This window comes from Terrapene carolina, unplaced genomic scaffold (assembly GCF_002925995.2).
Source record: "Terrapene carolina triunguis isolate 2854851 unplaced genomic scaffold, T_m_triunguis-2.0 Scaffold68, whole genome shotgun sequence".
NCBI lineage: Eukaryota > Metazoa > Chordata > Testudines > Emydidae > Terrapene > Terrapene triunguis.
The window spans coordinates 33,086,136-33,108,744 of NW_020664419.1; the positions used below are offsets into that span (position 1 = coordinate 33,086,136).

The window sequence follows — 22,609 nt, forward strand, 5'->3', positions numbered from 1 at the left end:
CTCGATTAGAATGTTTAATCAGATTGTGTAAGCTCTGTATTAGTTATAAATACTCTCTCTTTCAAAAGAGATTTTAAATGTCTTTTGAATATATTTTTTTTGTATCATAAATTTCCAGCTTACAAAAGAGCCGTTGAAAAATCAGATTTTGGGCTCTGTCACTGTATAACTAATTTAGTTAGTCTGAATCCATGTATAATATTTAAAACAAGGAGAGAGGAGTATAAACCATTTCATTATAATTCCCATTGTCCTTTGCATTCTTATTTCATGCAGGCTGCTGCAGATCCAATGTCCTCCTCCGATGCACTGGAAGATGATCAAAAGGAAACTTCAGACGCATCACCGAATATTTGTATGTGTTAGTTTGATCAGAAAAAAAGAAACGTCATAATCGTAGAATGTAAAGCTAAATGTTTGCACTGCTAGCAAGAATGTGGTTACTAGTCTAAAAAGGAGCTAATGACCCTGTATAAAAAAGGTAGACATGTAAGTGGGGGAATTTGATCATCATTTATGCCAAAGCTCTACCGTAAAGGCCAGATCTGAAAACATGCCTTTTTTTCATCATTGCTATTAGTTTAGGGTTTTTTTGTCAGTAATCTACTCCCATATTTTAAAACTAAAGTAAATATGTTCTGTTGTTGAGATCATAGTCATATCCAGCTTGTGTTTAAGCAGGGTCCTTCTCTCTAGGCAATACTTGGGTATGTACATATTGGATTCTCTGTCATGGCACCACAACAACAGTGATGTTGCACTAGGTCATGAGGACATTTTGTCATTATGTCACTGATGCGATGTTCTCCTGTTGCAATGGCCAAAATAAATTTTTGTCTGGAAATGTAGGCTTGCATGCCATTTTAGATCAGGACTGTCCGGTGAAATGTAGGAAGAGTCCTGACCTGCGTACTAAGCCACTGGGTCAGCTTAGTGAATAACTGAAAATCTGCCTGAGGAAATATGGGGACCCTTTTATGACTTTTTTTTTTTCTCATGAAATATAAATTCTGTCTGAATTTATATTTGAAGGTATGTGTAAGGGAAAGTACTGCTGATTTAAGTTGCTTGGCATTGACCATGAAGTAGGAGACTATCAAAAATATCCTCCAGTTAAAGGAAAACTCCAGAGGATTTCTCTGAAATCCTATGTCTGAGATGTACACACACAACACATTTGGAGATGAAAGCCATACGATAAATTACTAAACCATAGGTAAATAAAATCTATTAAATGGTTCTGCAGTTTGTGTCTTTGACACTTTACCTGCACTCTGATTAATCCTTCTCCCTTGGACTATTATAATACTCCAGACCTCTGAGCAACTTCAAACTGCTGCTAACTTGTAGAGCAACTTTCCAGAGAAATATTTCCTATTGGCTTGTAAAGCAAGTTTGTTGCAAACAAAATTACACTTATCCACCTCTTCCAGTTTTTTTTACTACATATTAAATCTTACTTAAAAAGCATCATTCGAAGCAGTTTGCTTTTCCTATTGAAATCAGTGGGAATCACTCTTTACCTCAGTTCCTGGCTCTTCACAGGCTGCTTTCATGAATTAGGCCTGGTCTACACTGAAAAGTTACATCAGGATACCCATGTGTCTCATGCGAGTGAAAAATTCACACACGAGAGACATAGTTAAGCCGACCGAAACCCTGGTGTTGACAGGGTCTCTCATGGGTGTAAATTTTTCACACCCATGAGAGCCATAGCTATGCCAATGTAAATTTTCCATGTAGATCTTCCCTAAAGAGGCTTAGATTAGGATTTGGAGTCATTGCTAGTGTAGACTGCACTATACATGTTCCCCCATGTACAGGGCTTGTCTATACGAGGAAACTTACTGTTCTAGTTACACTGGTATAACTCCCTGTGTGGAGACTATTTCAGAGTAAGAATGCCGCCTTCTGGTTTGGAAGAGTTGCTTCGGAAGCAAATAAACTAAACATACTGGAATATCAGTGTCCACATAGGAATTATAGTGGTATAATTAAGGTGGGTAAATTTTCCACAGTATCTCTGCCAATGCATTTTAGTCCTGGTCTGTACTCATCTTGAGCCTTTCCTGAACAGAGCCTGCCCAGCTGGAGGTGGTTTTGTGACTTGAATAATATCTGTTAAGAACTAGGATGATATCTAATCCTGTGCCTAACATTACCAGGGGCCACATCACCCCTTCCAGAGGCAAAATTTACAGGATAGGACATTTTACTGGGAAATCTCAACAAGGTTTTTGTCCCCACAGAAAAACTGCCCACAAACCTGGCAGATCGCAGGGCCATCCCTGCAGGGGCCCAGTAGTCCTGAAATGGCTGCCTAGCATCACAGCTTCACTAGAGTAGCATTGACTCCTCCCCTCCCCAAGGCACAGTTGTTCTTCTTCGAGTGATTACTCCCATTGATTCCAATTAGGTGTGCGCACGCTGCGTGCACTGTCGTCAGAAAGTTTTTTCCTTAGCAGCTCCCGTCGGGTCGGCTGTGGAGCCCCCTGGAGCGGCGCCTTTATGGTTCTGAATATATACCCCTGCTGACCTGGCCCCTCCTCAGTTCCTTCTTGCCGCCAGTGACAGTCGTTGGAACTGCAGTTGCTTGTGTAGCAAATGCTTCCCTTAGCGTGCTTAGTAGCTGTAGTTGTAGTTAGTAGTTTAGTTTGTGTATATAGTTGTTGTTGTGTATATAGTTGTAGTTCACCCCCAATCCCTTCCCCTTCCCCGGGTTCCAGGGCATGCCTCGGTCCCAGGGATTAAGCCCTGCGGAACCTGCGGTAAGCCTATGCCAACAGGCGACCCCCGTGACTCATGCCTAAGATGTCTGGGGGAGACTCATCAGACTGAGAAGTGCAGGATCTGCAAGGCATTCCGCCCCAGGACTAAGAAAGAGTGCGATTTTCGTCTAAAACATCTCTTGATGGAGTCCACTCTTCACCCCCAGCCTGCCGCGGATCGTCAGGACCAGGCACCGAGCGTGTCCATGCGGAGCGCCCCGGCCTCCGTATGCAACACAGTGCCAAGGAAGGACTCTGGTCTAAGAGACCCTCGGCATCAGCGCTCTCTGGCACCGCAGGCTGCGTCGACAACCCGGCACCACTACCATTCCCCTGTGCCGCACAAGAGACACAGGAAGACTGATAAGGGTCATTCCCCTGTGCCGAAGACAGCGGTGCCGGCAGACGTGGCAGCAGTGCATCCTATCCAGGAGCACTCGGTGCCAAGAGCACAGGAGTTGGCACTGTTGACTTCAGTCCTGTCATGGGGACCGTTGAGTCCAGCGCCCAGCAACACTCCTGAAAGACAGTGCCAGGTGGAGAAGTTGGAGCTGCTCTCCACCCCGGACACTTTTGAAGCTGCCAGCGATCTGATTGCCATGACGGCACCTCAGCCCGCGTCAGTCAGAGAAAAGCCTCCGGTGCCACAATGACCAGCTCCATCTAGAGACAAGCCAGCCATGATGGTCGCCCTCCCCGGCTCGGCATCACTCCCCAGCTGGACTCAGTGCTCACTGTCCCGGAGCAAGTACTCGAGTTTCTCTGATGGTGACTCGACCCTCGGACAGTGTGCGAGCTATACCCCAGGAAGTCTTCCTGGCTCTTGAAACAGAGACGATGGACTTTAGGAATTATAAGTAGAAACAAAAAAACATTTTGGCCACTAAAGGACCCAAGAGGCCAGAGCTCTAGAAATCTGAGAAAGGTGGATCCTTCAACCAAGGGGGTTGACGTCTCTGGGAACGGACTATAGGTGAGAGACCTGCTTAGACAAAGATTGTAACTTGCCGACATTAAGTTTTAGTCACTAGAAAGCATGTTTTGTTAGTAACCTTTCATATCTCTTTCACTCTTACCTGAAGAGACAAGGTAGATAGTATCTTTTATTAGACCAACTTCTGTTGGTGAGAGACACAAGCTTTTGACCCGTACAGAGCTTTTCTTCAGGTCTGTCCAATAAAAGATATTGCCTCACCCACCTCGTCTTTAATACCCTGGGACCGACATGGCTTCAACAACACAGCATACTCTTACTTGAAATCACTTAAACCTATGTTCCATCCCTCTTGTGAATGCTAAGTGATCATCCCCCCTGCTTGCTAGTTTGATAGCTCCGTTTACTGTATGTGTAAATGTACTTCCCTTGTTTCTGGGCTTATCAGGCTCAATTTACATTGGAGACACAGTCAAGCAGGCAAAACAACATTTCTTTTTCTAGGACAGGCTGGGCTTATGCATGCTTGACAAACACCTTTTACAAACATATTTGCAGCACACATCTATAATTCTTTATGCTCCGCATGTACATGCGGGGGAGCGGAGGGATAGCTCAGTGGTTTGAGCATTGGCCTGCTAAACCCATGGTTGTGAGTTCAATACTTGAGGGGACCATTTAGGGAAGTGGGGTAAAAATCTGTCTGGGGGTTGGACTAGATGACCTCCTGAGGTCCCTTCCAACCCTGATATTCTATGATGATTCTAATATGTCATTCATATTTGGGTAGGATACCTTACATGACACCTTTTAGATACAAGTTATGACAACAGTGAGGTGGGGCAATGTGTGTGCCAGGCCTGATGTGAGTAATGGAGTCCCCTTCAACAGCCCCCACCCCTCCTTGTCCCTGGTAACGGACGCGTCAGCTCTGGGATGGGGCGTGCATTTGGGAGACCTCCAAACGCAAGACCTATGGTCGCAGCACGAGCTCTCACTCCATATCAATGTCAAGGAGTTGAGGGCTGTGCATTTAGCCTGCCAAACCTTTCAGGCCCGGCTACAAGGGCAGTGCGTGGCCATGATGACAGACAACACCACGGCCATGTTTCACAACAACAAGCAGGGTGGAGCCCATTCCTCTCCACTGTGTCGGGAAGCCCTCCAGCTCTGGGAATTCTGCATAGGATGCCTCCAGGTGAATGGAGTGGGCTATCTCCCAGGATCACAGAACGAATTGCAGACCACCTCAGCAGGTCCTTTCGCAACCACGAGTGGTCCATCCACCCAGATATCATACACTCCATCTTCCAGAGGTGTGGGTTTCCCCAGGTCGATCTGTTTGCCACCCAGAGCAACAGAAAGTGCCCACAATTCTGTTCCTTCCAGAAATGCAGCCCAGGCTCGCTTGCGGACACATTCCTGATCCCCTGAATGGGAAGTCTGTTGTACGTTGTTCCACTGATCCCTCTCATGCACAAAGTCCTACTCAAGGTCTGCAGAAACAGGGCAAGGATGATTCTGGTGGCACTGGCGTGGCCTTGCCAACACTGGTACACCATGCTCCTGGAGCTGTCGGTGAATACCCCAATCAGACTGCCACTGCTTCTGGACCTGGTCACACAGGACCATGGTTGCCTCCCTCACCCCGACCTCCAGTCCCTCCACCTCACAGCCTGCAAGCTTCATGGCTAAACCCCATGGAGCTCCTGTGCTCGGAACTGGTAAGAGAGGTCCTGCTTGGCAGCAGAAAACCCTCCTCTAGGGCCACATACCTAGCAAAGTGGAAGAGGTTCACGTTCTGGTGTGCTCAGCATCACACATCTCCACTCCAGGCACCCATACCAATCATCCTGGACTACCTGCTGCACCTGAAACAGCATGGTCTTGCAGCGTTGTGCATCAAGATGCACCTTGCCGCTAGTTCAGCCTTCCACCCGGGAGTGGCCGGATGTTCAGTCTTTGCCCATTTCCTCAAGGGCTTAGGGTGACTATACCCACAGGTTAGACAACCACTCCCTGCGTGTGACCTTAACATGGTCCTCTCCAGGCCAATGTGGCCCCCGTTCGAACCATTGGCAACTTGCTCCCTTCTCTACCTCTCATGGAAGGTTGCCTTTCTGGTCGCCATTACCTCAGCCGGGAGGGTGTCGGAGTTAAAGGCCCTCACTTCCGACCCCCCCCGATGGTTTTCCAGAAGGACAAGGTAAAACTCAGACCTCACCAGGCCTTCCTTCCAAAGGTGGTTTCATATTTTTACACCAGCCAGGACATTTTTCTGCCTGTCTTCTTCCCTAAAGCCTCACGCTAATGTCTGAGAACAGAGGCTCAACTCACTGGACGTTCAGCGGACGCTAGTTTTTTACATCGAGCGCAGGAAACCGTTCCGGAAGTCAAATCAGCTGTTCATGGTGGTTGCAGACCAGATGAAAGGCCTCCCGGTTTCATCTCAGAGGATCTCATTGTGGATCACGTCCTGTATCCGGATGTGCTACGAGCCAGCCAAGGTTCCTTATGGCACACTCCACAAAGGCGCAGGCGTCTTCGGTGGTGTTCCTGGCTCAGGTTCCGATACAAGAGATCTGCAGGGCAGCAACATGGTCCTCTGTGCTTATGTTCATCTCTCATTACACCATCATCCAACACGCCAGAGATGATGCTGCATTCGGCAGAGCGGTGCTCCAGTCAGCGTTTCCCACCACCTAGGTGGGGCTTGGGACTCATCTAATTGGAATCGATATGAGCAATCACTTGAAGTAAAAACAGTTTCTCACCTTCTTGTAACTGTTGTTCTTCGAGATGTTGTTCATGTCCATTCCAATACTCGCCCTCCTTTCCCCTCTGTCGTAAATAGCTGGCAAGAAGGAACTGAGGAGGGGCCAAGTCAGCAGGGGTATATATTGAGCGCCATGAAGGCGCCACTCCAGCGGGCTCCACAGCTAACCCAACGGGAGCTGCTAAGGTAAAAACTTTCCAACGACTATGCACGCAGTGCGTGCACACCTAATTGGAATGGATATGAACAACACATTTTGAAGAACAACAGTTACGAGAAGGTGAGTAACCATTTTTTCCCAGAGAACCTGAGAGAATCTGCAAAAAGTGAATACTACCTGAGGCTGTAATCTCTGCAGGGCATGATGTGCCTTTCCACCCACCATCCTATTTCTACCTGTCACATCTCCCTCCCTCCCTACTTCTTGAACTGCATGGAGAACCAGTTTCAATGCCCAGGGGGGTGAGGTTGGTACCGCAGAGGCACCGGAGCCCCTCTTCAACAGGGAGAGACCGAGATTCATGCATAGAGGTGCCCCCTCAAGACCTAGATCTCAGTAACGATACGGTCCCAGGATTAAAACAAGGACTATAGTGTTAAAACAATGGTATATTAATTCTGCTGAGCTATTGAGTCACCTATGTATTTTATTTTTTTTAATTGTTTTATTTACATGCAGCTTATAGACATGCATATTTTATTAAAATTTTTAGCTGATGCAGATGCATTTAAAATTCTCCTGGAGATGAAGATGAAGAAGAGACAGAAAAAGCCCAATCTACCAAGCACTGTGACCGAACTCGTCACTGAGGAAGGATCTAAGGTGTTCGTGGTTGGTACTGCCCACTTCAGTGACAGCAGCAAAAGAGATGTAGTGAAGGTAAACACGCAGGTGGAGCCATTCAGCAAAGTTGTAAGCCATAGTATTTAAACAATAATTTGATTAAAGTGAACTGCTAGCAAGTCCCAAATGTTATCAGTAATTGACATAAAAGCACCTAATGGTATATTTTTAGGGCAGATGCAGGTATAGTACAGGTGCTAGGACTATGGGAAGCGGAACAGACCTGTAAAAACTGGGATTGTTTCTCAAACTTTGGTGCAGAAATAACTGAATCAGGACAGGTCTGAAAAGCTGGCAGAGCTCCATGTCCCATGCAGACTCTGCAATATAGATGGCCTCACCACCCTGCTTGGCACTGGAAGCTGAGCAGGAGGAAACCTGTGCTAGGATCAGTCCCTCCAGCACTTTGGGCTCTTGATTTAGGCCTTGCTGATGGAAAGGCCTGTCCCTGCTAGGTTTGTGATGCAGAAGGTCATAAAGTACCATTTACAATGAACTTTGCTAACACGTAGGGAAAATGTTAAAATCAGATTTTTCCAGCACAATTGTTACTCCATGTTCCTGTCCCCAGATGGCTGGCAGGTAATACCTTTCATTGGCTTCCTTATTTTTCTTCAAATAAGTAGGTGCTAAAAGCATGTGATAACTCAGAGCAATATCAATGGCCTGAAGCAGTTTATTTTTCATTGTCGTGTTAATTGAAAATTATTTGTGGAATGGATTCCTATTAAGCCCCATACCTTACAAATAGCTGTTGTAAAAAAAATCAATATTTGCTGCAGTACCTCTCCATCTTGTCCACATTTATGTAAATAAATCCATCTTTTTCAGACAATACAGGAGGTACAGCCTGATGTGGTTGTGGTTGAGCTTTGCCAATACAGAGTTTCTATGTTAAAGATGGATGAACAGACATTACTAAAGGAAGCCAAAGAAATCAATCTGGAGAAACTTCAGCAAGCTATAAAACAGGTATGATTACCTCAGTGAAAATTAAATCTATCTGTGCTAAAAGGTAATTCAGCAAACAGAAACATGGCTGCTACCAACTTCTACCAAGCCTACTAGCACTTCAGCCCTAGTGTGAGCATAGCTACAATAGTCAGGGCTTGTCTACATGGGGAAATAGCCTGGAATAGCTGTTGTGAATAGGTACTCTGTACTAGTTCCCCATATGGGCACTCTTGAAGTGGATTAAACTAAACTGCACAAAAGCACTGTTAGGGCTATGGTTCACACTCCCCTAATCCGAAGTGTGGGGCTGTGTAGACATAGCCTTAGTGCTAAATAAGAGTGTCTACATGGGGAGCTAGTGCAGAATAGCTATTGCACTTTCAGTTCACGACCTAGCTTATTTTGTAATAACTTCACTGTGTAGACAAACCCTCAGAGTTAAGGTTGTTTGTTAAGCCTTGGTTTCGGCAATTCCTGGCTTTTCAGTGCTTACGGCCTTGATTCTACAATTGGATTTGTACAGGGATCCTCTTTGATGTCAGCAGGGCTCTGCCTGGGTTTCACCATATGGAGCCTGTTGCAGGATTGGAGAATAACTTTGCAACCTTAATGTTCTTTTGACACTATTTTATGGAATTTTAGTCATACATCTTGTTTGTGTGTGTTCTTGGTATTTAATTTTTATATAGTTTCTGAGTGGTATATTTGGTTGCTTTTCCCCTTCGTTATTAATTCCATTCTACATCATGTTAATATTTGCTATTTGTGTTATATTGTGGATCAATTGTCAGTGGATTAGCATTCAGGTCATATCCAAACTGGCTGGTTGTTAATGTGTGGGTGTGTATGTAAATATAAATTCAGTCCTTTATTATCTGTATCAAACAATGTACTTGTATTTGTGTTTAATGAAGTTAAAATTACTCACTGGGCAACAAATAAAAGTTGATTAAATGGTATATTTATCATAACTTGAACAGACTATACAAGCATTGGGTCACCAATCAATGGTGTCTTAAATCAGTGTTTCCCAAACTTGGGACGCCGCTTGCGTAGGGAAAGCTCCTGGCGGGCCGAGCCGGTTTGTTTACCTGCCCCGTCCGCAGGTTCGGCCGATCGCGGCTCCCACTGGCCGCGGTTCGCTGCTCCAGGCCAATGGGGACTGCTGGAAGCGGCGTGGGACGTACAGGCCGCCGCTTCTAGCAGCTCCCATTGGCCTGGAGCAGCGAACCGCGGCCAGTGGGAGCCGCAATCGGCCGAACCTACGGACGGGGCAGGTAAACAAACCGGCTCGGCCCGCCAGGGGCTTTCCCTACGCAAGCGGCGTCCCAAGTTTGGGAAACACTGTCTTAAATAATCAAGTTAAAAGGACAGGTTCATAACCGACTGCAGATATTTTGATTTTATCCTGAACCTTTGGCATAAGTAAGTAGTCATATTGACATCAGTGGGACTGCTTGTGAGTTGGTATTTACAGGTTTGGTCCCAAATCAAGAACACTTGTTGCCAATCTGAAATCACATGTGGTGAATAAGAAGTTAGTAATTTTCTGTGTGTGTGTATGGTCTCTCAGTAAGTTCTTTCTGACTCATGTAGCTAGAGCAATAACTAGTCCTTCCTGTTTTGTATTTATATAGTCTCAAAGACCAGGATATTGCAACATATTTAAAGGTTACATTTTTTGGTAAGGTTTTCTTTAAAGCAATGACCAAAATGACACAGCCTCTGTGCAATCAAGGGATCATCATCAACGTTTTTAAACAATTAAAACAGGAACAAAACATCACTCTTTTCTTCTTTTATCTAAATATGAATGCAACCGTTTTTGCCTTGCAACTTTATTAGAGGAAAAGACCAATGAAAATCTTATAGAAAACTGATTTCAGATCATTGTTAGTCTTTTGACATTTTTTCCTGAATAGGAGACTTATGAAAGCTCATGATGGCAGCTCTGTAGTGTCGTGTAGTCAGCAGTTCCTGCCAGGACTTGGGGTGACTCTCCTTTTGTGCCGCTTGGTGGCAGTGCGAGTAACTCAATATTGGACCTTGTTCCATTTAAATTATTATAATTCTTGTGCTGTTCTTTGAATGACCATTTCAAAAACTAAGGTCAATAAATAAAGCTACCTATGGATGAGGGTCCTTTGTATGTAGAAACACTGTGCATTTTACCCATTCCCAATAGTAATCAAGCCTGCCTTGAGTGGATATTTTCAAAGGCACCCAACTCCCACTGACTCTCAACAAGAGCTCGCCCCCTAACTGCCATCTGTGCTTTTGACAGTTTCCCACCTACTCTACAGCATGACTGGCTGTTCTCAACAACCTGCTCCCTGTTTGTGACAGCATGATGTGGTGTTAAAGCAGTGTGAAACGCCCTGGTTTAGTTAGCAGGGATTTTTTAAGGCCTCTTTTCCAGTTTCAGTTCTTCTTGGTTCACATCCCGAGTTTTGATTTGCAGTGGAGACCCAAAACACAAAGCAAAGCTCAACCTAAACAGCAGAACTTTGCCTTGATTTCAGTCGAAGGGTCAAAGCCACCCAGTCATCATCCCAGGATCCTTTAGCAATAACTGATCGGGAGTGCTGTGCTGGGGAGAACGGAGGGTTTCTGAAAAGTAGGCAGTTCGGGACTCTTGGAAAGGAGCAAATTCCAAACTGCCAAACCCTATAACCAAGAGCTACCCTACCTCTCATCCTGATTTCCCCTCTCTCCCCACCTTTTGCCTGAAATGACCCACCCTCCCTGATGCCAGGTGCCTATTTACTTCCTCAAGCTAGAAATTGGCCAGAGGGAGGTGTCCAGGGGGTGGTGTTGTGAGGCCAGGCCAGGTCACGAGGAACTACCAAGTGAAATGCACCAGGAGTGAGAAGTCATCAGGCCAGCAGGGAGAGTGGGAGGGAAGAGGACGGGTGGTGAAAATGAGTGCTTGTTCACAGAGCACATGGGACAAATGCTTCCATGAATTCAGGAGAGATCCCCAGCAAAATAGGTTTTTTTTGTTTTTGTTTTTGTTTTTTTTTACCTAAAGCGGCTGAGGCTGGATTCCTGCTGAGATCACTTGCTGCCGTTTGCTCCTTTAGGACAGATGTAATTAATTTACGCTTGTGCTCTGGGTTTTCTTTTTGCACAGTGATGGAAACACTGCATCCTGCTTTGTAGCAGAAGGACATGACTGCAGTGTATTTCAGTCAATCATGTTCTTAATCTGCCCAAAACCCAGTGCCTGTCCTATTTGCTTAGACTCAAGAAAATAATAGGTGATAGGCTGAAGCAGATAGCAGCAACCAGCAGCACAAGTCCAGACAAAGAGATTGAAAATAAATAATTATGTAAGTAAAATGCTACTGAGCGATTACTGAAATATAGCCTAAGGATGAGGGCTTGTATTTATTGTATTGTCTATCCACAAGTACATCAGTTTAAAAAAAAAAAAAAAAATCTTCTCTTGCTGGGGATCTCTCCTGAATTTGTGGAAGCATTTGTCCTTTGTGTTCTGTGAACAAACACTCATTTTCACTACCCTTCCTCCCTTATTCTGCAGCCCCAGGTCGAGTTTAAAGCTGTCTTCCCTTCATGGAAACTGGCAGAGCTACAGTTGCCAGCCCCCTAAGTTGGATCCCTTCTTATGCCCACAGCGTGACTCAAGCTCAGGGTTTTTCTTTAAGATCTCATCTGCAAGTCCATGAACAGGAAACTGCCTGATGCTCAGTTTTTCTGGATTAGAAAGAGGAAGTTCTGATTTGACTCAGCCGGTGTTCAGCACTGTTTTTGAAGAATCTAGCTGTTTCATGCTTAGACTGCTAGGTCTACCCCACTCCAATATCCCTCTAGCAGGGCAAATGCAGAGCAAATATGGTCATGTTCTGTGCTACTTATATTTGGAGGAGAATGCAGTGTTTGTTCTAATTTATTCAATTACAAATGTGTGGTATGAGCTACTCTTGCTATTCACATGGACAGATGCTTTCTTCTCACCTTGGGCAGGGGGGCTGAAACAAGACTGGCTTATTTAATTATTTCTTAAACACATTTTTCTTTGAGCAAACAATCTGGTGTGTAAGCAAAGAGCATTTTTAACAATGATCCCACATATAAATGATGAAAGCTGAAATAATGGGAGCAGTGTTCAGCAGTAAATCAGCTCCAGAGGGTGGCTTCAATGTTTCTTCATCAGAATAATTGATGGTTCTCAGTGATTGCTAATGGCACAATGTCTGTGTGTACTTCCTAGTAATCCATACGGTTTGATGGTTCCTGTTTAATGTTTTTTTCCCTTTTCTGCTAGAATGGAGTCATGTCAGGACTAATGCAAATGCTTCTGCTGAAGGTCTCTGCTCACATCACAGAACAGCTGGGAATGGCCCCAGGAGGGGAATTCAGGGAGGCTTTCAAAGAGGTAGGGGCTGGAAGTTGGTTGTTTCTAAGGTAAAAATATTGGTCTCTTGTACCTCAGTCAAACTAAATAAAGTCACTTGTTTGGCCAGAGCGCTCTTTTCTGATCCCTGTCTTATACAAGGTGAGGCTGGAGAACTAAAGATCTTTTACTTAAAGGAGAACTGCAAAGAGGAAGGGAAAATGGTGGCTTTTGCCCCCTTACTGCCCCTTTCTGGTGTATATATGGATGGTTCCATAAAGACTTGAAAAATATTTTCGGCTTTTGTCTTCTCCCTAGAAATAGTAGAATTCAGTTCTTACTTCTCTGTATTTGCTGGGGGATAGTGAAATCACAGTAGGTCTCCAGCTGAGAGAGAGGGGATGCTAAACATTTCACATAGAGCTTTTCTCCCAGTTTTGGCCCTGGTCCTTCAATGAACTCCTCATGGGTGGAACCCTGTTCCCATGCAAATTGGGGCCTTTGTCTGGAATCAAAAGGATTTGCATGGGTATCGCAAACAAACACCCCTGTCTGACTAGACCTCTCCTGGCGAGAGAGCTGCAGCTCAGGTTTCAATATGTCCTGATGACTGTGTTGTCCTTCTAGTTCTCTGGATCATCATTTCCCCAACTGCGTTGGAACCCTCTATGGGGGAGGTGGGGACGGGGGCCAGAGACTTTGAATTAATAAAATGTACCACTTCTTGCAATGAGCAAAAACCTAATTAATGAATTAAATATATGAAGTTGTGGCTATTAAAATCAACAGTTCCCACAGTTTTCTCTATGTTTAGGCTAACATGTTATGTAAAATGTTATCTCAGATAGCACTGTGTGGTAACTGTTGGGAGAATACTAATTTTTTTTTTTTTTTTTTTAATCCGTGTCTTTCCTATCCCTCATTTGAGAGGAAGAAGGTGTGTAAGCAGGCTGGACAGCACTATGTCTCTGGTGATCCAATCGTTGAACACACATATAATGGGTGTGAAAGGAAAAACTGCTTCTTAAACTGGCAGTAGAACCACGTGGGGAACATGGCAGCATGAACACAGATGAGGACAGCCTCGGTATTGAGCTGTCACTCTAAGAATAAGGGATGGATTTTGCTACACTTGTGTTTGTGAAAATCTGCTGCTCCACTCCCACTGCCACCATTTATTTCCCTTTGTTGTCAGTAGCAGGAAGAACCAGCCATCCTATGAACACCACCTACAAGATAAGAATGTAGCCAGTCCTGTAGAGGGGTAAATCTCCCCTATGCTGGCTGAGACAAGATGTCTCTTCATGAGCCTGGCGTGTTTTGAAACTTGTTATAAATAGAGCTTACAGGGGGCCACAAACATTAGGAGAGTCAAATAGGGTTGTGACAGGGGAAAGTTTGGGAATCCCCAGTTCAGAGGATCCTCCAGCCAAAACTGGGGGGGATTCAAGATGTCTCATCTCCAATATAAAAAGACAAACTGAAAAAAAAATCTTTGCAGCTATCTAAATAGTAGTAATAAGGGAAAGGGCACATGCACAATCTTTGTTTGGTTTGCAGTTCACTTTAAGCAGTCAGTGCCAGGACAGAAACTTGTGTGATAGTAACATGAACATGCTACAAAGATTTCATGGTGCTCCTGCAGCTTAACAATGCCAGGAAAACTGCTTTTTAGCTATATGCTATAATTCATGGGAAAATATAGTCTGAGTCCTAGGTAGAAGGTCAGACTTTGAAAGGAGTGAATTGGATGTATTAGGAAACTAAGCACAGACCTACTCCACTCAGTGTCTCTTGACATTTCAGTTTTAATACATGGATCTTTAAATGTTGAATTGTTTTGATGCAGTCAAATTGATTGAATAGTACCATTTACTGCAGAGCTTTAGTTCAATTAGTAAGTAATACAGTTACACTGATCATGCTACGTCTGGGTTGTGCTACGAGGCACAAAGCTGAAGACTAATCTGATGGGAACTGTGTGTGTCCAGTCCTTTTTTGGAATGGAGGGGGAAAGTAGCAAGAAGGTTGTGTAGTAATATGCTAACAATACCCATATTGTTCTACCAGATACTCTGCAGTGTCAGAACCCTTGTCAGCCCACCAGAAATCTATCTGTTTTAGACATAAATTTAATAATGCTGCTAACTTGAGACCTCCTTTTTTTCTGCAAGTCCATTATCAATTGAAGGAGAAAAGTAGAATCCTGCCATAGACTTGTTTCTGTATTTTGTAAACACATTTGGTTTGATTCCTCACTGCCTGCCCCTTGTGTAGTCGTTTACTCCTATGCAAAGTGAAAATACTATGGTATCAAATCAGCATGGTAGCATTTTACAACCGCTTTGTACAGGTGTCGATGACTACACAAAGTGCAAGGCAGCGGGGGATTATGCCTGTTATCTTTGGAACTCCTAATGGATTATACTCCCAGTACTATTGTAAATCTAGTTTTGTACAGGCTGTAATATAAAAATGATTTTTGAAATACTTTAAGAGGGAAGAGGGTGTCAGCAGGGATGCTGATGTTAGTATCTGCATTCACAATAATTTCAAGGAAATTTAAGGTCATAATTTGAAAAATGTTTTCCAGTTTTTCTTTTTTCTATAATCCAGTGTGTGTTTAAATGAAACACAACTGACCAAATATGTTTTATACAATGCTGCATGGAATGTAATTCATGAATACTAGGATTATTGCAGTCCTTTGGTGGATAGTTGTTAGTGGGACACGTTTTTCAGCCTAGCCTTAACTCTTCTTGCACTTGTAGTTTTGTGGGAACTAGTAAGTAGTGATTATAGGCATAAAATTGTGCCCATGGTTGTTTGCAGATATAATTAAGGTAATCTGGATGACTGAGTACCTGAGCTGCAGGTACAATCAGGTACCTGATTTCCAAAATACTTTAATTGTGCTTGCAATGTATAGGTGGAAAACAGAGCCTGACTTTGTAAATCTATCCCAAAATCTCTGAGCATATGGTGATGTCACTTTAAAGTAAAATCTTAGCCCTTTTTAATGCTTATCTTTGTTGCCTCCATTTAGTCATAGCTACTTGAATTCATCTAGTAAATTTAAAGGCTCAAAAGGTCACTTGATGATAAAACACTAGGGGGTGAAATCCTTGTCCCTTTGAAGTCAAGAGCATCAGGATTTTGCACTAGGAATTATCTCTGCAATGTTAATGAACTCCAGTGTATTAATCCAAAAAGGCCATAGGATGAGTTCAGTGATCTGCCCAAGTGACGGTGGTCCCAATCCTGACACGCTGCAGGATTAGGCCCTTGATGTGATCTATCTTATTGATCATATGAAAGACACTTTTGTCCCAAATGAGTTCCTGTACAATATATAGAGTCTGGTTCCATTAAATATTTGTGAAGTGAACCTTTGGATCTGTGCTTTATTTGGTTTAGTGTTCCTCTCCCTTGCTTGCCATTTGTCACGCTGCCAGCCGTGGACTGGCTCTTTTGTGGTATCTGGCTTAAGACGTTATTTCTTGCTCAGCAGGAGCCAGGCAGAAATATGTTCATACTAGTTTAGAAAGTAGTACCCATACCAACTCACAATCATTTTAGAAGAGATTTGAGATCTGAATCCTCACTGACAGAAAACAAAGTATTTTGAAATCATGTTTGGAAGGACCTTTTTGAGAGGCGGAAAAAGAGGTTTGCCTAGGGTTCCACCTAACATGGAATTCATGTGTTCTAGACAGGGCTCTAGAAGGTCTGTGGCTTCACGTACCTCTGACTCAAAGATCTGTCATAGCAAAATCTTTTTTCACCTGGGCAAGCCATGTAGTGTCTAGTATCCCACTTCCACCAGCCTTAGACTTTCTGCCTCTCAATCCATGTTTTGTGATGGATCCAGGATATTACAGATCCTGTAAAAGCAAAATTAAAAATCATTAAAATCATTTTTGCTTTTGACCTTATCCAGATCTAAATCCAAGTCTCGATCCCAATCCTGTCAACTGCAGTTATATGCAAAAAGCTTTCTTCTGCCTAGCCCAAAAGCTGGTGACTCTTTTGGTAAGGTGCAAAAGATAGAGAGGGTTAGTGTGCTGTTTGGTATGAATAGAGCCCTGGGTTTTTATTGTAATAACTGTTGCATTTCATGGAAGAAGTATTCCGTTATGGGATATTACGTTGAAAATGAAAATGTTATTTACCTACAAAATATAAAATTCTTCTTTGAGTGCTAGTCCCTGTTTGTCTTCCAATGGTGCACATGTGCGCCAGGCGCCTGAGTCTGGAAATTTTAACTAGCAGTGTGTATGTGTGCAGTAAATCTCCTTATGCTCTCGACTGAGCATAAGAGGCAGTATGTGCTGACGCTTCTCCAGTTCCTTCTTATTCCTCTCTGTCTCTGCCAGATGAGCATAGGCGGTACCAGGAGCTATTGCAGATGATTGCCAATGACCTCCAGATACCACTGGAGCAGGTCCAGGACCCACAACACTGGATCTTGGATATTTTGCAACCTGCAGGCCCAAGGAAGGTGGCCCTTCCACTTAACGAGGCCATCATGAAGCTGATCTGGCACACTCCAACCCCCACATGAGGTGCTATTTTATCCCCACCCTGGGAGCTGAATTCTTTTTCTCCCACCTTGCCCCCAACTCCGTTACAGGCAGCTACGGAGAGGGCTAGGTCGCAACATCAAAGGACCACTGACAAGGACTCAGAGGTTGGAAAAAAGTCTTTTCCTCTATGGGCCTGCAATTCCGTATTGTTAACTATCAGGCCTTGCAACAATATGATTTTAACAACAGTTCCAGGCTGGTGGAATTTAAGGACAAGCTTCCCTCTAAGGACAGAGCCCAATTTCAGACCTCCACAGAGGAGGGCAAGTTAGCGGCAAGAACACCTCTCCAGGCTGCAGTAGATTCAGCAGATGCAGAATCGAGAGGCCTGGCTGCTGGTATAGTCGTGAAGAGGGATTCTTGGTTACAGTCTCAGAGTTTCCCCAGGGAGATGCAGAATACCATACAGGACCTTCGCTTTGATGAGCTGAATCTCTTCAGCGTGAAAAAGCATGAGTCCCTAAAGGACTCGCTAAAGGACTTGAGATCGACTCTACGCTCCCTGGGGATTTACACTGTGGCCCTGAGGAGGAAACACCAGAGAGAAGCCTATAGGCCAAGGCATTCTACCACTAGTGTCCAGCCAAACCTCCACGGAAACATCAGAGGGATCAGAGGTCTTACTTCTTAGCCCCTATACCACCACGACCTCTATCTATTCCGAGCTGCCTACTACCCTGATGCCACCCACCCTTTCCCCCATTATTATTTGGGGCTGTCTCTCACAGTTCACCCACAATTTCGACTTGATCACGACAGACAGTTGTTACCCGTCAAGGATTATCCATCAAGGATACTCCATTGAGTTCCTTTCCTTCCCCCGTCACAAACCCCTTTCCCAGCCCTCTTTCAGGGACCCCTCTCTCTCTCTCTCTCTCTCTCAAGGTTGCTCTTCATCAAGAGGTAGACTCCCTCCTGTAATGAGAGCCAATCGAGTGTGTCTCATCTCAGTGTCAAGGGAGAGGGTTCTATTCCCTGTATTTCCTAGCCCCAAAAAAGATGGGAGGTGGATACGCACCTGGACTTTCAGCAACTGAATACCTTTATTCAAAAGTCAAAATTCAGGATGGTTACATTAGTGTCAGTAATTCCCCTCCCTGCAAGAGGGGATGTGGTTCTCACCTCTTGACATGAAGGACGCGGACTTTCAGGTGAAGATTCATCCCTCCCACAGAAGGTTCCGGTGTTTTTATGGTGGTCCAAGAACATTTCCAGATCAGAGTTCTCCCTTTTGGGATAGCAACAGCACCCAGAGTGTTTACAAAGGTTTTTTCTATGGTGGCAGCCTAAATGAGACGTCAGTTACAATTTTCCCATATCTGAGTGATTGGCTCTTGGCAGGTCGCTCCTGCCAAGAGGTCAAGTTGGTGATGGTGTATCTGCTCCATCTTCTAGCAGCCCTTCATCGGAGCCACGCTGGACTCTGTTTCTGTGAGAGCTTTCCTTCCAACAGAAAGACTTCAGTTAATGAGCAGCCTGATAGCATGGATTACTTACAGACCAAGAAATGTGGTCAGAATGTGCCTTTCACTTTTAGGCCATATGGCTTCGCTTTGGTGATACCATTTGCCATCCTTCATCTACAGTGTCTACAGGCCTGGCTCTGGTCGGCCTACTCACCAGACAAAGGTCACATTAACTCCAGAGTGACCGTTCCAGCCAGAGTCATCGCCTCCCTCACCTGGGTGGTCGAACCCAGAGAGAGTGAGAGTGGGCATTCCCTCCAATACTCCTACCCCCAGAGCCACCAACATAACAGGCACTTCCCTTCTGAGTGGGATGTTCACCTGAACAACTTCACTGCACAAGGTACCTGGACTCCACAGGAGGTCAGACTGCACATCAATGTATTAAGTGATAGCAGTCCACCTGGCTTGCAGACCCTTTCTCCTGCTTATGCATTCGCTCCATATCCAAATGATGTCAGACATCACCGTGGTCCTTTTCATAAACAAACAGGGCAGAGCAGGATCGCTTCCCCTTTGCCTAGAGGCAGTCAGGCTTTGGAGCTGGTGTATAGGAGCCAGAGGAGACAAGACTTCATTCCCTCGACATCAGATATGCCCTGGTGTTCTACCTGCAAAGGACCAAGCCTATCAGAAAATCATCAAGACTTTTTCTCACCATAGGAGAAAGATTGCGAGGTCGAGCAATATCCTCTCCGAGAATCTCTAAGTGGGTTTCTGGATGCATCATCGAGTGCTACAGGTTAGCACACATACCTCCTCCTGACGGAGTCAGGGCACAAGCCACCACTACAGCATCCATGCAGGACATTCCAATACTAGATATATGCAGACCAGCCACCTGGAGCTCCTTCCATACATTCTCTATACATTGTGTGCTAGTTCAGGCCTCTGCTGCAAATGCAGCAATGGGAACTGCAGTACTGCAAGCATCTTCCTCACACCCTGCTCATATCTGAGCACTGCTTGTCTGAATACATGGGACTAGCACTCGAGAAGCAATGGAGGTTACAGACCTGTAACTGGCTGTTCTTTGAGCTATGTGGTCCCGATCTGTATTCCACTACCCGTCTACTGTCCCCTCTGCTTTGGATCCTGCTGGATTTGAGGTAAGGGGAGGAACAGGAGAGGCGTCAGCCTGCACTGCCTCTTGTGCTCTTGGTCGGGAGCATGAGGAGATCTTCTGTGCATGTGTGAGCCAATGGCCACTGCTTGTCAGAATTTCTGGCACGTGGCACGCATGCGTACCCATGTGTGGAATACAGATAGGGACCACACATCTCAAAGAACTTCCACTCACCTGTAAGTAACCTCCATTTACCTGATATTTAAGTGTGACAATATTTGCCCTTGTTTCCTTAGTGTTCTTTAGAACACTTAGGTTAGTGTAACTAGTAATGGTGTCCTAACAATCTACTAACAGTTAATGTGTACCTTCTCTTTCAGGCTGGTAAAGTACCTTTCTGTAAATTTCATCTTGGGGACAGACCCATCCCTGTTACGTTTAAGAGAGCCATCGCTGCACTTTCTTTCTGGCAAAAAGTCAAGCTTGCTTGGGGCCTCTGCTTCTTATCTGACCCAATCAGGTATGAATAAGTGTTTTTAGCTTTATTTGAAAGGTAGATTGTAAGTACCCGCTCCTGCATGTTGCTGAACATCCTCCGTTTCACTTCAGTCGGAGCTGAAAGTCCTCAGCAATCTGTCGGAGATGATTGGGCCCGAAATCAGCCAAAAGGAAGAATGATCAGTAACTTCTTATTCCCGTCCAGCCTCCCCTGCACCCTTTGGTAGAAGGAGGGATTGTGACAGGGACAAAGTGGAGCTGCACTGTGCCAATTCGCAGCTGTTTTATGGTTCCTTAGGGACCATAGCCTGCTGTCATATTTCAGCTTGAGAACTGAGATATGATTACCAGCTCTCTATGCAAGGAGGTCTTGGCACAGGAGAGAATATGGTCTGTAACCTTTAAATGTCTGAGTGTTCTGTTCATTAATATCCCCCTTTATAAAGGGTTTTTGTTAGCTTTCCAGGAAGTGTTACAATAATGCAGTGGTTCCCATTCCCATTATTCTGTCTGTGGATTTTCCCCCCCTCCAAAAAAACGAGTAGGGTCAAATTTGGCTCCACCTGAATTGGGGCCAAATAACTCCGCAAAAGCAGCATTAATTTGCATGGCTCAGGAGTGCATTCCTAGATGCCCTTGCAATTTACTTGTGCTCCCAGCAGATGTATAATGGGGACATATGGAATTCTACCTGTTTCCTCCAATTCATTGCTTTGAGGGGACCCATTTGGAGGTGCCCTTCTGTTCCTCTCCCTGTGCACGCTCTCAAATGCTCTGTGTTGTGGTGACCAATCTTGCTGCTTCAGGGCTGCTTGACAGGCCCCAGGAGGAGCAGTGTCAATAATGCTCCTTAACTGGGCCGTGATGGTAGCTCCTTCCCTCAAAGCTTTGGCATGTTGTCTCAGGTGTGATGCCAATTTATAAACAGTAACTCCTCACTTAAAGTCATCCTGGTTAACGTTGCTTTGTTGTTACGTTGCTGATCAATTAGGGAACATGCTCGTTTAAAGTGGTGCAATGCTCCCTTCTATCGTCGTTTGGCAGCCGCCTGCTTTGTCCACTGCTTGCAGGAAGAGCAGCCCGTTGGAGCTAGCTGGTGGGGGCTTGGAACCAGGGTGGACCGTCAGCCCCCCATCAGCTCCCCTAAGTTCCCTGTGCTGCAGCCGCCCAGCAGGCTATCAATTGCCGGCAGTTCAGCTGTCCCTCCCCCCACTGCCATGTGCTGCTCCTGCCCTCTGCCTTGGAGCTGCTCCCCGAGCCTCCTGCTTGCTGTGCGGGGGGAGGGAAGGAAGAGGGGGGCTGTCAGGGTGTCCCCCTCCCCCCTGCTCCTGCACCCCGCTTACCCATCTTCCATAGAGCGGGGGGGGGACATGACAGGGCTCAGGATGGAGGGAGCTAGCTGGCAGCAGCTGCGGTCTCAGCAAGCTGATCTAATTAACAAGGCAGTGTACTTAAGAGTAGGGTCAGGTACTTAAAGGGGAAATGCGCATCTCTCTCTCTCACACAGACGGTCTGTGTCTCTGTCTGCGATGCTGTCTCCCCTCTCTCCATTCCTGCTGCCTTGTAGAGTGTGAGAGTTAACCCTTGAGAGCTCAGCCAATTGCTAGTTCATCATTTAGCAGTAAGGCATTTCCTGGGAAATATCCCACCCTCTGACTCCTCCACCTCAACCAAGCTTCACAATCATCATCACTGTGTACCAGTATTAAAATGTTTGTTTAAAACTTATACTGTGTGTGTGTGTGTGTGTGTGTGTGTGTGTGTGTGTGTGTGTCTATATAGATATCTATTGTGACAGACCCAGACCAGTGGGGTACAGGAGTCTGGTAGAGGGCAAATATACTGGTCACTGGATGAGTAGTTTTCTGTTCCCTGAGTGACCAGAGCAGGGGCTGCACTAGAGTAATCAGGAACCTGCTAGAACCAGTTAAGGCAGGCAGGCTAATTAGGACACCTGGAGCCAATTAAGAAGAAGCTGCTAGAATCAATTACGGCAGGCTAATCAAGACACCTGGGTTTTAAAAAGGAGCTCACTTCAGTTTGTGGTGGGAGTGTGAGGAGCTGGGAGCAAGAGGCACAAGGAGCTGAGAGTGAGAGGGTGTGCTGCTGGAGGACTGAGGAGCACAAGCGTTATCAGACACCAGGAGGAAGGTCCTGTGGTGAGAATAAGGAAGGTGTTTGGAGGAGGCCATGGGGAAGTAGCCCAGGGAGTTGTAGCTGTCATGCAGCTGTTACAGGAGGCACTATAGACAGCTGCAGTCCACAGGGCCCTGGGCTGGAACCCGGAGTAGAGGGCGGGCCCGGGTTCCCCCCAAACCTCCCAATTGACCTGGACTGTGGGTTCTCCCAGAGGGGAAGGT

General features: G+C 45.3%; 1 protein-coding gene across 2 annotated transcripts in view; it reads left to right on the top strand.

Moving 5' to 3' along the window:
- The window catches only part of TRABD (TraB domain containing), a 58,027-nt gene that overhangs the window by 24,515 nt on the left and 10,903 nt on the right, over positions 1 to 22,609 (top strand). For both annotated transcript variants that reach the window (XM_026648938.1, XM_026648939.1), the window contains 5 exons: positions 277 to 355; positions 7,192 to 7,358; positions 8,154 to 8,294; positions 12,565 to 12,675; positions 20,132 to 20,271. In XM_026648938.1, the coding sequence (XP_026504723.1) occupies positions 277 to 355; positions 7,192 to 7,358; positions 8,154 to 8,294; positions 12,565 to 12,675; positions 20,132 to 20,271 (638 nt within the window). The remainder of the gene's footprint in view (positions 1 to 276; positions 356 to 7,191; positions 7,359 to 8,153; positions 8,295 to 12,564; positions 12,676 to 20,131; positions 20,272 to 22,609) is intronic.